This window comes from Chelon labrosus (genome assembly GCF_963514085.1).
Source record: "Chelon labrosus genome assembly, chromosome: 24".
NCBI lineage: Eukaryota > Metazoa > Chordata > Actinopteri > Mugiliformes > Mugilidae > Chelon > Chelon labrosus.
In genome coordinates this window covers 11,489,951-11,504,034 of record NC_140357.1, presented here as the reverse complement: position 1 = coordinate 11,504,034, position 14,084 = coordinate 11,489,951, and the positions used below count along the sequence as shown (strand labels likewise).

Genomic DNA, 14,084 nt, shown 5'->3' with positions numbered 1-14,084 from the left:
TACAGGTACTGCTGATCCCAATGAGAATTAGTGTTTAGTTTATTTATTTATTTTCTTCTTTATTTGATAGGGATAGTGAACATTAATGAACATCTATTCAGACAGCAATAGACATAAATATGTCGGATTATAGCAACAATGCTAATTTGCATCCGCAGTCCCCAGGCAGGTAACACAAAAACATGATAAGCCATAGGACAGGAGGACAATAGATCACAATAAGAGCACATCGCAAGACAGTACATTACTAAGAAGATAAAAGTCAATGGTTACAAGACTGGTTTGCTTTCAACCACTGCTTGAGGTGAGTTTTGAAGGTTTATAATGTTGGAGACTCCCTTATGGAGAGTGGAAGACTGTTCCAGATCTTACTGGCCTTTACAGAAAGAGCATTTTGTCCAAAGGCTGTTTTTCTGTGTGGGACCTCACAGTCCCCTCCAGAGGAGGCCCTGGTTCTGAGACAGCTCTGAGCCCTTTTTTTTAAGAAAGTCAGACATGGGAGGTGGGGCAAGTCCATGTAACACCTTGTACATCAAACAAGCAAATTAATAAAGATTTTTAAAATTCCAGAGGCTCAGTAAGTTGTGCTTTTTTAAGATGTTACGTGAAATGACATTGGTTTTCTATCAAAGACCTTTAAAGATTCTTTAAAGAGTGATTCAATGATTTTCTCAATGTGTGACAGAATCATTTGAGTGTAAAAACATTCTAGCAGCACCAAGTGTTATGAAAGGGCGTATTTGTTTAAAATTTTTCAAATTGAATTTCACTGTATTAGATAATCTTTTAATGTGGCTCTTGAAACATAGTGTGGAATCAAATGTCACACCAAGGTGCTTGAATTCGGAAACAATTTCTATTTCCTGTCCTCCCAAAAATACGCCTGAATGTTTGATGTCCAGTGGTTGCTTTGTGAACATCATACAAACAGGTTTAGTTCTGTTTAGTAGCAGGCAAGATTCATGAAGCCACTCATTTACAGGAACCGGAGCTGAAGTAAGAACAGAGGCTGCTTCGTGAATATTTTTTGCACTAGTGAAGATGACAGCATCATTAGCGTACATTTGAAATTGAACTTTAACACATTAACATACATAGAAAATAACAGAGGGCCAAGTATTGACCCCTGAGGTCGACCAACAAGGACATCTAGAAAAGTTGATTTGATACTGTTTAGTTTAATTTAGTTTCAACAGCTTTCACCAACTCTTCACGTTGCAGCAAACCTCTTTAAAATACCATTTATATAGCAAGGATAGTGACAATTAACATGCTGCACATGTTTCCAGCCCTCATCAAAAGACATTTAAAACATTTAACTTAATTACAACATACCTGTTTTAGTCAAATGTTATTGGATCATCCATGGAAACGGACTCTTACAACATGATACATAAACAGCTCTGAGTGTGAATAATGATGATGCAGAGATTTGAACATGGGCTGTTTCTGCCTTAGGGGTTGTTGGCACCCAGCAAAGGAGAAAGAAAAGCATTTTCTCTGCAACTTTCCACCACAATGTTTGGCTCGCTGTCAATGACTGTCACTGTTGTACTCTGTTCATGTGCCTGTCCCAATCAGTGTGAACCCATTCGCATCGATTTCACAACAGTTGCAAATCACTGCAATTCAATTTGAATGGGGTCCAGGAGGACTTGTACTAATAAAGATCCTGAACATGTTCCCAAACCTCAGAACAAGACACAATTATTAAAAGAAGATTAAAAGATGGCAACATTTTCAACTTAGTCACAACTTACCTTCTGGAGTCAAATGTTACTGGACGTCCCATGGACTGGTCACTCTTCATAGACACACAGCTGGGATCAGGTTTGCATTTGAGTTTGGGGTTAGGTTTAGGTTCAGGTTCAGGGTACTCTGGTGTCTGATTGATCCTAACAAAGAGGAGACCAACGTACTATCAGCAGAATGTTTTGTAACACATCCATTTCTTAATTATTAAATTCTTATCAAGTGAGGATTTGTCATCACTGTGACAGGCTACAAAATACTTACAATAACTTTCATCTGCGAGATAGATATCATTCACACAAACAACTCTGACAATAAAGATGCTGAACATGTTCCCAAACTTCACAACAAGACACAATTAAAAGACGATAACATTTTCATCTTAGTCACAACTTACCTTCTGGAGTGAAATGTTACTGGACGTCCCATGGACTGATCACTCTTCATAGACACACAGCTGGGATCAAGTTTAGTTTTAGGTGCAGGTTTGGGTGCAGGTTTAGGTTTAGGTTTAGGTTCAGGTTCAGGGTACTCTGGTGTCTGATTGATCCTAACAGACAAAGAGGAGACCAACTTACTATCAGCAGAATGTTTTGTAACACATCCATTTCTTAATTACTAAATTCTTATCAAGTGAGGATGTGTCATTTTACAATAAGCTTCACCTGTGAGACAGATATCATTCACACAAACAACTCTGACAATGAAGATGCTGAACATGTTCCCAAACCTCACAACAAGACACAATTAAACGATGGTAACATTTTAAACTCAGTCACAACTTACCTTCTGGAGTCAAATGTTACTGGACGTCCCATGGACTGGTCACTCTTCATAGACACACAGCTAGGATCAGGTTTAGGTTTAGGTTTCGGTTTCGGTTTAAGTTTAGGTTTAGGTTCAGGTTCAGGTTCAGGGTAGTCTGGTGTCTGATTGATCCTAACAGACAAAGAGGAGATCAAATTACTATCAGCAGAATGTTTTGTAACACAGTCATTTCTTAATTATTAAATTCTTATCAAGTGAGGATTTGTCATCACTGTGACACGCTGCAAAATACTTACAATAACCTTCATGCTGAACATGTTCCCAAACTTCACAAGAACACACAATTAAACGATGGTAACATTTTCATCTTAGTCACAACTTACCTTCTGGAGTCAAATGTTACTGGACGACCCATGGACCGGTCACTCTTCATTGACACACAGCTGGAATCAGGTTTAGGTTTAATTTTATGGCAGTCTGGTTTCTGATGGACACTGAAAGACAAAGTTCAGACCACCAGAGAGAGAAAGTCACTTTTAGTCTACAGCCACAGAAGCTGTGTGTGAGATGTAGAAAATAGAAGATGAACTCATTGCCTGGGAAGACAAGATTTTTTATTTTGAACATGATTGCTGCAAAAAGCTGCTTTCAACACACACACACACACCTCAGTAATGAAGGTGTAGAGCTCTGACATGGAGAAGAGTCATGGATAGTTAGAGTTCTTTTTCTCACCTCTGATCTTTGCAGTAGTTCATGAACTTTTCACGTAACTCTCTCACAGGGGTTTTAGAGGGAGGGACTCCCTCCTCTCTGTCCTCACACTGATCCATGCTGCTGGATTCACATCAGCTCACACACACTTTCTACCTTCACCTGCAGAGGAAACACAAATCATTCACCTGAACATCAAATCCTTGACATCATTTCTGCTGTAAAAAAAAAAATAACATTCAGTGACAATGAATTTGACTGGAGATGTCCAGAATTCAATACAACTAAAGAACTTTCACTTCACTTTACAGCTCTTTAGACTTTTATGACATATTAATGTTAGTCACTATTAATATCTAACTAAATTCCTGTTGCACTGATATTAATGTATTTCTATAAAGCGATGAAGGTATGTGAATTTTACAGGATTTACACATTTCTTCATCCCTAGAAAACGGTGGGCTTTAGGAGGACAAGAGGTCCTATTTTGATAGATAAGCCATGTGTTGCTTTGCAAAACCTCTAAACTGCATAAAACTGAGAAAGGATAACGTTCAGACACCTGAGAAAGAAAATGAACAAAATAAGCTGAACAAGGGCGCCTACCTGGACTGGTAGAGTTTCTTGAAGACAGGGTCAGAGACTCCAGTCTCAAGGTGTGAACGGGGATGAAACTTGTTGAGGACAGGTGTTAAGACTGTAAATTGATGACAGATTATATCTCAGTCCACCTCCCCGTTCAGAGAAGGATTTTAACTCCTTTTTCAGATCATCCACCTTCACCAAGATGGCTCCGCGGAGGGTAGCCACGGTCTATTCTTTTGGACCAAAGCAAATTCCTTGTATGTGTAAACATGCTTGGCCAATAAAGTCTGATTCTTCACTGAATTTATGCGCTGCAGCATCAACGGAAAATGTTTGCATCCCAGATTTATACTTTCACCTCTGACACAGATTTCAGTTGCTAACATGTTAAAGAGTTAAACATTATAAACTGCTGACTTTACCTTCAGATGGAGGTTTACGCCGAGAAAAGGATCTGTGACACAACGCTGGTGACAGTGAAAATAACTTTAGACTTAAATCTGAGGCTGGATCCAGATGAATGAAGATTTGATAATTTAATTTAATTTAATCCGATCATCATATTATTTGATTCCAGTCAGTCATTTATCTAATAATAATGCAGACTGATCTTCAAACAGAGTAATACAAACTAAATGATGAAATAAGAAGTGAAAATCTTCTACAAACATTACAGAACAGAAACAAACAGTAAAGTTACTGAAGACAAAATTAAAGCTTTAAACAAATCAAACTTACAGTTTATTCAACCAGTCCAAAGAGCTGAAGAAAGACTCCACACCTGGACACTAAACAGGTGAGCTACTTCCTGGAACAAAGGTCAGTTCACCTGTGATAGAGTCAGGACAGGAAGGAGGGATGTAGATTTACACAATAAGATGACAGTTTATCAGACATATTTATTCTTGATTCATTTAATTACTGTTATTGTCAGTTCGAAATATCTTTCTCTGATAGTTTCTATGTAGTAGGACAACATGGTCTGCAGTGTTATATCTAAAAAAACGCGTTTATGAAGCATATAATTCATAAATATTCAGTGATTGACTCCAGACCATGCAGGTTATTGATGGGATTTGGTGACCTCCTGTGGTGAAATAGTGAACTACAGGAGAATCAACGTGACGGTCAATGACAGGAAGAGGACACAGAGACACAAAGTGAGCTGAGAACTGAAAACAAAGAACAGGATTTATTCTCCTGACTGAACACAGTGAGTGTCTGCTCTGTCACTGATCTCTGCTACAGTATTAAATGAACAGATTGTAGTTTATAATGTGGACACTGTTGCATCTGATCAAACTACATGAGGACAAATGCATACATTCAGGTAAACAGCAAAACAAGACAAAGCTTGAATATCATATTTTCCCTGAACGGTCCTTGAATGATGAACTGAAAGTGGAGACAGCAGTAAGATGATGACTATGTTCATCTCTTGAGCTTCTGTTGCTGTAATGTCTTGTTTAATGTTTTAACAGAGTATTCAGTCCTTTTATGGAATTGGTTAGAAGAAAGAAACAAGAGGATTACATTAGATATGGTTTAAATCGCTTTTCATCTTCACATGAAAACAATCTCTTATTTCATATTAAGAAACCAACTATGACTCCCTCAGTAAAATCTTTTCTTCTCAAACCAGACAAAAATAATCAAATAATCAATGTTCAAATGACCTGTGATGGAGATTTGTCTCCCTCTCGTGGTGTCAATGTGAACTGCAAGACACCCAGAAACTATCACGAGCACTGGCCTCTAGTGGTCACTGTCAGTAACTACAACTGTCCACATCCAATAATACTCACATTCACATTCACATTTACTGCAGCGCTGTCAGTGACAATGACACAGTTGTTTGTTTGTTTCCACATTTTTATTTGAGTTTGTACCACAGGAAATATCAAAGATTTTATATTTTGAATGCACTATATTTATTCTCACGCCTGTAATTGTTGGTTGGTGTAAGAATACGATTTTCCATAAAAATGTATTCAACTTAGTAAATTCTTTGATTATCAGAATAGTACTTAAATTATTCACAAGTAGAGAACAAATAATTTACAGATAAATCCACAATAACTTAATCTTCAGTTACAACCTGAAATGAAATGATTAAAACCAGCTACAAAGGAAAAACGCTTTATAAGTAAAAATAAAAGAAAATATTATCACATTTTTACTTTTGCTATGTTAAGTACATTTTCCTGACAACTTTTAAAAGTCATGGACACACAGGCCAACAAATCACCTGACAGTTTCAACACTGAAAAATGATATATGAAATATGAACATCACGTTTTCCTGTACATTTCATAATATTGTCTTTCACCAGAATACAGGATTTTTTTAGAAGGTTTAAAAATTAAAGACAACACTTTATTTTACAACTAATCTATTTTCCAGATAATTTCATGGACTCATAATTTCCTAAAACATAATCTGTTATTTACCATAATTTCCTAGAAAGACAGAAAAACAACCAAAAACCAACTCTAAATAATGACTCTTGGTTTCTTGGTGACTCTGACCTGCTGTACATTAATGAATCACCTTTCACTCATCTGCAGGTTAAATCTTCTGATGTGATGATTTGGTGAAGACAACTGTTCTAAGATGCTGGAATCTACTGAACGAACAGACAAGTGAAGACAGAGAATATCAACAGTGAGAAATAATGAATCTTGGCAGGTTTACACGAGAGAATATCTGTTTTTTGTTGGAAATGTGTCTGAAAATTTTAAAGAGGAGCTGGACTGTTTTTGTTTATGCAGTGCAGCTCTGTTGATGATGTTAAATGGAAAAACATCTGGATGAAGCTCTCCTCTTCACTCCACCTCCCAGTAACATGGTCCAGTCTGAGTCTCTCTACACACAAGCTGCTGCTGATTCAACCTCTCTGGATCATCAGGACTCAGCTCATCCTCTCTCACCACACATACCAACCTATCCCACCTGACTCCCACCTGTAGAGAAGAGAAACAACAGAGGAGATGATTTAGTGTTTCCAGAGACTCCTTTTCATCAGGTGTCAGCCAGTGATGCAGCACATCCAGTATAAAGAGCAGCTGGGACTTCAGTCCTGTTCAGAGCAGCTGTGGAGCTCAGCCAGCTTCCTTTCAGCTCTCATGTTAACGTGTTGGAGCTGGAAGCTCGCAGACCTGCACAGACTTTTAGCATCAAGTCTGTTTCCTCTGCAGATTTCTCTCAAGTCCACAGAGGAAATAAACTGCTGAGAGTACGCTTCATTACTGCACAAACACTTTAGTGATGGATTTACAACTGTTTCATTTAAATAAAGACTCTGAGTGTGTTGATGAACATCTCATGTGTTTCTGAAGCATCAGCTGACTAATAAACATTGAAGATATCTGATGAAACTAATGACAGAGATACAGATGTGATGACTGGACCTCAGCAGAGGTTCTGCTCTGTATAAACATGGTTACTAACTGTAATGATGATTCTCTGATTTACAGGCTTCATTCAGACCGATCTCAGAGCCGTGACAAAGATGAAGCTGATCAGTTGTTTAGTTTTAAGGTGAGAGAACAAACTGTCTGAGATCAGATTTGATGAATGAGGACCACTGTCTCTATTCATCTAGTAAGACTGTCAGCTGGAATCCAGATTTATTTTATGAGAATATGAACACAGCAAATTTCAGGATGATCGGATTGGCTGACTGTTGTCTCTGTCTTTCTGTCCAGTCTGTCTCCATTCTCCTCTTACAGCATCTCTGAAGAAAGCAGCAGCAGGTTTCCAGGAAACACTTTTGACACTGAGTCTAGTACAATAGTACTGAAAGAAGTATGGACTGACTCCAACCCACCACTCACCTCAGAGTCTCCAGTCTACAGTCTGGACTCTGCACAAGATCAAGCAGCTGCTTCACATCTGAATCCTGCAGGTAGTTGTTGCCCAGGTCCAGATTTTTCAGATGGGAGGTGTTGGACTTCAGAGCTGAGACCAGATAATCACAGCTGATCTCTGACAAACTGCACCAACTCAATCTGAAAAAAGAATAAAATATGTTAATAAAATCATTGATCAATCAGATGTGTTCAGGTTTTAATGTCCAATTCCACATTACTACGTCCTAATCAATGAGCTGTTCTCTAAAATGAGTAGAGTGACTTTGTTCTTGTGTTATTGTGGAACATCATCATGTCAGCCTTCTACACTTTCAACTAACACTCATCTTTGAGATGACAGACAAAAAGTGGAATATATGAGCAGGAGGAAATTTATGTCTTTAGGGATGGAAATTCTGTATGAACATAAATTAAGTTCAGTTTGTAATTAAACAAATCAGATCCACAATAGTAATAGACATCCAGTGAACTGACCCCAGAGTCTCCAGTCTACAGTCTGGACTCTCGAGAAAACCACATAGATGCTTCACTCCTGAATCCTTCAGGTTGTTGTCACTCAGATCCAGATGTTTCAGATGGGAGGGGTTGGACTTCAGAGCTGAGACCAGAGAATCACAGCTGATCTCTGACAAACTACACCACCTCAATCTGAATTAAGAATAAAAGATGTTAATAAAATCATTGATAATCAATCAGATGTGTTCAGGTTTTAATGTTCAGATCAACATTACTACATCCTAATCAATGAGCTGTTCTCTAAAATGAGTGACTTCGTCGTTGTGTTATTGTGGATCATCATGTCAACCTTCTACAGACATCATCCAAACATCAACACAACATTCAGACAACCATTCATGTCAACACAGATCAATAACATGCTGCTGCTTTAATGAGTCTCTCTTTAAAGGAACAATATCAAATCACACATGTTGGAAAAAAAAATGGTTGAGTCGTTCATTGTTTCCATGACATTTTTCTTCCTATATTTGGTATCTCAGTAGGTTTGTGTCGTTAAAATGTTGAAATAGAAGTTCATATTTTCAAGTCTGTCTGCAAACGACAGTCACATGTCAAATGTACATTACAGAGTTCTTATAATTCCTGCTGTCCACACTGACTGTGAAGTGGTCTCTTCCTAACACAACTACACTGTAACAAATGACTTGATGAGTTTCTTCACAGACAGTATGAACAGAAAGAATGATTACTGACTCCAATAACTCTTTAAATGTACATGTGAACACCAGACTGGTCCTGATTTGAGATCAGACTGACCACTGATGACTGAGGAGACACCTGCTGATATTAAGGAACATGATGCTCCTTCATTTAAACCAACTGTTTGTGGTCCATTTTCTATCTCTCATTCCTGACAAGAGAACTGTTTAATCTGATAAAAACATTCAATGAACTGACCTCAGAGTCTCCAGTCTACAGTTTGGACTCTCCAGTCCAACACACAGCTGCTTCACTCCTAAATCCTTCAGGTAGGTGTTGTGACTGAGGTCCAGATATTTCAGATGGGAGGGGTTGGACTTCAGAGCTGAGACCACAACTTCCCAGTGACTCTCTGATATGCAGTACGCAAATCTGTCATGACACATAAATATAAAATGTGTTAATATGAATGAAGACACTTTATTATTTACTTCATGCATTTGAAGACTAAACAGTTGGACTCATCTTGTCTGACATATTGTTCTTCACATCAGTGATTCAGCTTCTTGTCTGACATGACACAATAATTCTCATCAGTTTCTCTTAAACCTACAGACTTCTAAACTTTGTTTTGTTTTAATCTTTTAAGGAATGGAGAGATAAATGGAGTTACATTTAGTCTTCTTCCACACAGTCTGTCAGTGTGATCTGATCTCACTGACTCCACAACGTCATCAAGATTACAATGTTAAATGTGGAAAACATTGCCTTAAGGCACATTTAATTATGGACAATTAATGTGGAATTAATTAATATACTGTATATATAAATAAAGGAAGATAAACAGAAGAAAATCTACATTCTCACGGTGTTTGAAACAGCTGGAGAACATCTGAAACAAAATACAACTGACATGTAACGTTTACAATAAACAAGTTAAACACTGTTTGATAGGGTGATAATTTTATAGTGTGAACATTTAAAGAACTAAACTAAAGTAAAATGATTTATATAATCACATCTGGACTCACAGAGCCTTTCTGCAGTTCCTCACAGCTGGAATCAGTCTCCATCGTCCTTTCTCTGATGTGTTGAACTTGTTCAGGACCAACTCATCTAGAACCTCCTCTGACATCTGCAGCATGTATGCCAGAGCTGAGCAGTGGATCTCAGAGAGTTTCTTCTCTGATCTGTTCTCTGACTTCAGGAACTCTTGGATCTCCTGATGAACTGAGAGGTCGTTCATCTCCATCAGACAGTGGAAGATGTTGATGTTTCTGTCAGGAGAAATGTTGGACATGTTCATCTTCTTCAGGTTGTTGATGGCTCTCTGGATGATTTCTGGACTGATCTCTGTCTGACCCAGCAGACCTCTTAACAGTCTCTGGTTGGACTGCAGACAGACGCCATGGAGGAAGCGAACCATCAGGTCCAGATGACCATTTTTACTCTTCAAGGATTTCTCCATGATTCTGTTCAGAAAGACATCCAGAGTTGAGTCATTGTAGTTTTGTCCCATGAAGTCCTCCAGCACCTCTGTCTTCCTGTGGGTGTAACAGCGGATCATGTAGACTGCAGCCAGAAACTCCTGAACGCTCAGATGGACGAAGCAGAACACCTTGTCCTGGTACAGTCCTCTCTCCTCTTTAAAGATTTGTGTCAACACTCCTGAGTACACTGAGGCTGCTCTGATATCGATGCCACGCTCTATCAGGTCTGATTCATAGAAGATCAGGTTTCCTTTCAGCAGCTGATCAAAAGCCAGTTTTCCCAGAGACTCAATCATCTCCCTGGTCTCTGGACTCCAGTGTGGATCTGTCTCAGATCCTCCATCATACTTGACCTTCTTCACTTTGGTCTGAACCACCAGGAAGTGGATGTACATCTCAGTCAGGGTCTTGGGCAGCTCTCCTCTCTCTCTGGTTTCCAACACATCCTCCAGAACTGTAGCAGAGATCCAGCAGAAGACTGGGATGTGACACATGATGTGGAGGCTTCGTGATGTCTTGATGTGGGAGATGATCCTGCTGGCCTGCTCCTCATCTCTGAATCTCTTCCTGAAGTACTCCTCCTTCTGGGGGTCATTGAACCCTCTGACCTCTGTCACCATGTCAACACACTCAGGAGGGATCTGATTGGCTGCTGCAGGTCGTGTGGTTATCCAGAGGCGAGCAGAGGGAAGCAGTTTACCCCTGATGAGGTTTGTCAGCAGCACATCCACTGAGGTGGACTCTGTAACATCAGTCAGGATCTTATTGTTGTGGAAGTCCAGAGGAAGTCGACACTCATCCAGACCGTCAAAGATGAACACAACCTGGAACTCTTCAAACCTGCAGATTCCTGCTTCTTTGGTTTCAGTGAAGAAATGATGAACAAGTTCCACCAAGCTGAACTTTCTCTCTTTCAACACATTCAGCTCTCTGAAAGTCAATGGAAATGTGAACTGGATGTCCTGGTTGGCTTTGTCTTCAGCCCAGTCCAGAGTGAACTTCTGTGTTAAGACTGTTTTCCCAATGCCAGCCACTCCCTTTGTCATCACTCTTCTGATTGGTTTATCTCTTCCAGGTGAGGCTTTAAAGATGTCTTCTGGTCTGATGGTTGTTTCTGGTCTGTCTAGTTTCCTGGATGCTGTTGTTTCAATCTGTCTGACCTCATGTTCATCATTGACCTCTGCAGACTCCCCCTCTGTGATGTAGAGCTCTGTGTAGATCTCATTCAGAAGAGTTGAGTTTCCTGCTTTAGCAATCCCCTCCAGCACACACTGGAACTTCTCCCTCAGAGTAGATTTAAGTTCACGTTGACAAACTGGAGCAAAATGTTCTGAATGAATAAATAAGAAATAAAATATGTGACTAACTTACACAGTAATTATTCTAATAGCTCATTCTCCTAAAGAATAAACGAGTCAATATCTTGTTTCATCACTTGAGACATTAGTAGATATTTTATTTATTCATCAGGTTCAGTGTTCAGAGAAATCCTCTTACTGCTCTGCAGACGATCAACCAGCTCCTCCTGCTTTATTCTCCTCAGGAAGTTCAGTGTGATCTTCACAAATGCATCTCTGCTGCTCCTCCTCTGCTCTTCATCCTCACCCCCCAACACCTCCTCCTCATCCTCCCTCTGACTCTCTAAGCATTCTGGGTAATCTGGACTCAGATCCCTCTGAATCTTCTTCAGCTCGTTCTTCATAAAAGTGACAATGTTGTCCTCCAGCAGCTGGAACAGAAAACTATATGAATGACAACCAGACTGAAATCATGGAGACAAACATCAGATCCATGTTGGACAGACTGACAGTCCACTGGTCTACAAAGAGCAGCATGGAGATGATGGAAAGTAGTTGTTGTCCATGTACAGACCTTAAATATGGAGTCCAGGTGTGTTTGATACTGATCAACAGACTGACCACTGAGAACATTTAAACTCTGCTGCTCCACTCTGAGAATGAATCATTAACAATTAGTTCACATTATTGTCTGCACCGTTGATAATCAATGTATGGTTTCCTAACAAACTAAAACCACAGTGAGTTAATGAAAGTGTTTGTCGTGAATGTTCTGATATAATCAGAATAATCTCTGCTGTGACTTTCATAAATAAGTGAAACCAGTGATCAATTCTAAACCTTCTCCATACAATGTCCCTACAGATAACTGCTTCAGATAACACTTCACCACGGGGACAAAAAGACAGCATCCTGAACTGTTTTCCTCTCAGAGTCCTTAAATGTCAGATGTAGAAGACCAGTTGTGCTGATATCTGTCAGTGACGTTTTAAATTAATTTATATCTTACTTCACTGAAGCAGATGATTTCCTTTTAAATTTATAGAACCAATTTCTCTTCGTAGAGGTGAATTTATGTTGTGGTTCTTGCTTTCTGCTGTATCCTGGTAGATGGAGAGAGGCAACTGGACTTCCAGTTGCCTTTTTTAAACCAGCTCAGTCCTTTTTAAACCAGGTCAGTCAGAGTTTCTACTGAACAAGAATAGCTCGAAGCTGCTCATTTAAAAAAGAAAAAAAAAAAAGGAAAAAGGAAAAAATGAATGCGAACTGTTCATTTTGGAGCCTATGAACCTCGTTCAAAATGAAAAAAATGAAAACTATGAACTTAAACTAGTTCACTTTTATCTGCATGAACTTAACTTTGAACTAGTTTCTCTTTTGGGTGAACTTGCACAACGCTGCATCATACAGTAACTACACCCAGACTAATGATGCTGCTTTCCACAGTTTGTGCAGGAGAGACATATTGTGGCTCTATAGTAGTAGGATGTGCTCAGAAGTACACCTGACCATGATGTTAAATGTGGATTCATTTTAATTAATTTATAACTTACTTCTTTACAGTTGAGGATTCTTGTTTTTTAAAGGTCATGTCGACACCCTTTGATCGATCACTCTTCATAGACACACAGCTGGGTTCTGGCTTCTGCTGCATCCTGGTGTTTTGAGAGAAATTCATTAATTATCAACATTCAACAAGTCCAACAAAGTCTGAAGCTGCACACAGTCAATATAGTATTTCACATGTATAAACTCCAGAAGACAGTAACAACTTCTTTACTTTTTTACAGTCGAAGGTTCTTGTCTTTTAAAGGTGATGTCGACACCCTTTGATCGATCACTCTTCATGGACACACAGCTGGGTTCAGGTTCAGCAGAGTCTTCTCTCTCATGACTCCTCGGAGACAAAGACGAAAATCATTACCTCACAGTTACTGAAGCTGCTATAAAAACTAGAAAGAGCAGATCACTGTGAACCGACTGGATGACTGAGACCAGCTGTAAACCTGACTGACCACAAGGGGGCACTCACTGGCTGTTGTTGAACCTTTAATGTAAAGAACTGAGTGACACTGCAGTCAATCATCATACTGTGTTAAAAAGTTACCGCGATGAAATTATTTAGTTTGACCAACTGAGACTAGACTAAATTATAAATGTCCTCAAGACTATTACAGCACGTTTTAATTGTTGGTTGGTGGTCAGTGCCTGGAAGCAACTCTTTTCATTTAAGCAGATGCTAATAGCTATGCATCCTAGCATCACGTGAGTAAGCGTATTGCGTCATTTCCTGCTTCTGCACCGTGTGGTATTGCTGTTTACAGAGTGTTAGCGTCGCTCAAATTCCAAAAAACGTTCTGTTTATTGCGGGGAATTCTTACGCATCTTCAACCACCTGTCCTCTATAGCTACTTTTTGAACCACACACACTCTCTCTTCTAATCAAC

General features: G+C 39.2%; 2 protein-coding genes across 2 annotated transcripts in view; both read right to left on the bottom strand.

The window, feature by feature from the left end:
- Positions 1-2,935, bottom strand: part of LOC311509564 (NLR family CARD domain-containing protein 3-like) — a gene marked incomplete at both ends in the record, with an annotated part of 31,665 nt that extends 28,730 nt beyond the window's left edge. Inside the window, 4 exons of the mRNA XM_084574800.1 lie at positions 1,761-1,895; positions 2,150-2,302; positions 2,539-2,691; positions 2,904-2,935. Of these exons, the coding sequence (XP_084430926.1) occupies positions 1,761-1,895; positions 2,150-2,302; positions 2,539-2,691; positions 2,904-2,935 (473 nt within the window). The remainder of the gene's footprint in view (positions 1-1,760; positions 1,896-2,149; positions 2,303-2,538; positions 2,692-2,903) is intronic.
- A 5,172-nt stretch (positions 2,936-8,107) lies between these two features.
- LOC311509563 (NACHT, LRR and PYD domains-containing protein 3-like) lies at positions 8,108-13,291 on the bottom strand (the record flags this gene model as incomplete). Its single annotated transcript, XM_084574799.1, has 5 exons — positions 8,108-8,339; positions 9,108-9,281; positions 9,881-11,669; positions 12,259-12,290; positions 13,191-13,291. 5 exons carry the CDS (start codon positions 13,289-13,291, stop codon positions 8,108-8,110), a joined length of 2,328 nt encoding a protein of 775 aa, XP_084430925.1.
- Between the last annotated feature and the right edge of the window lie 793 nt (positions 13,292-14,084).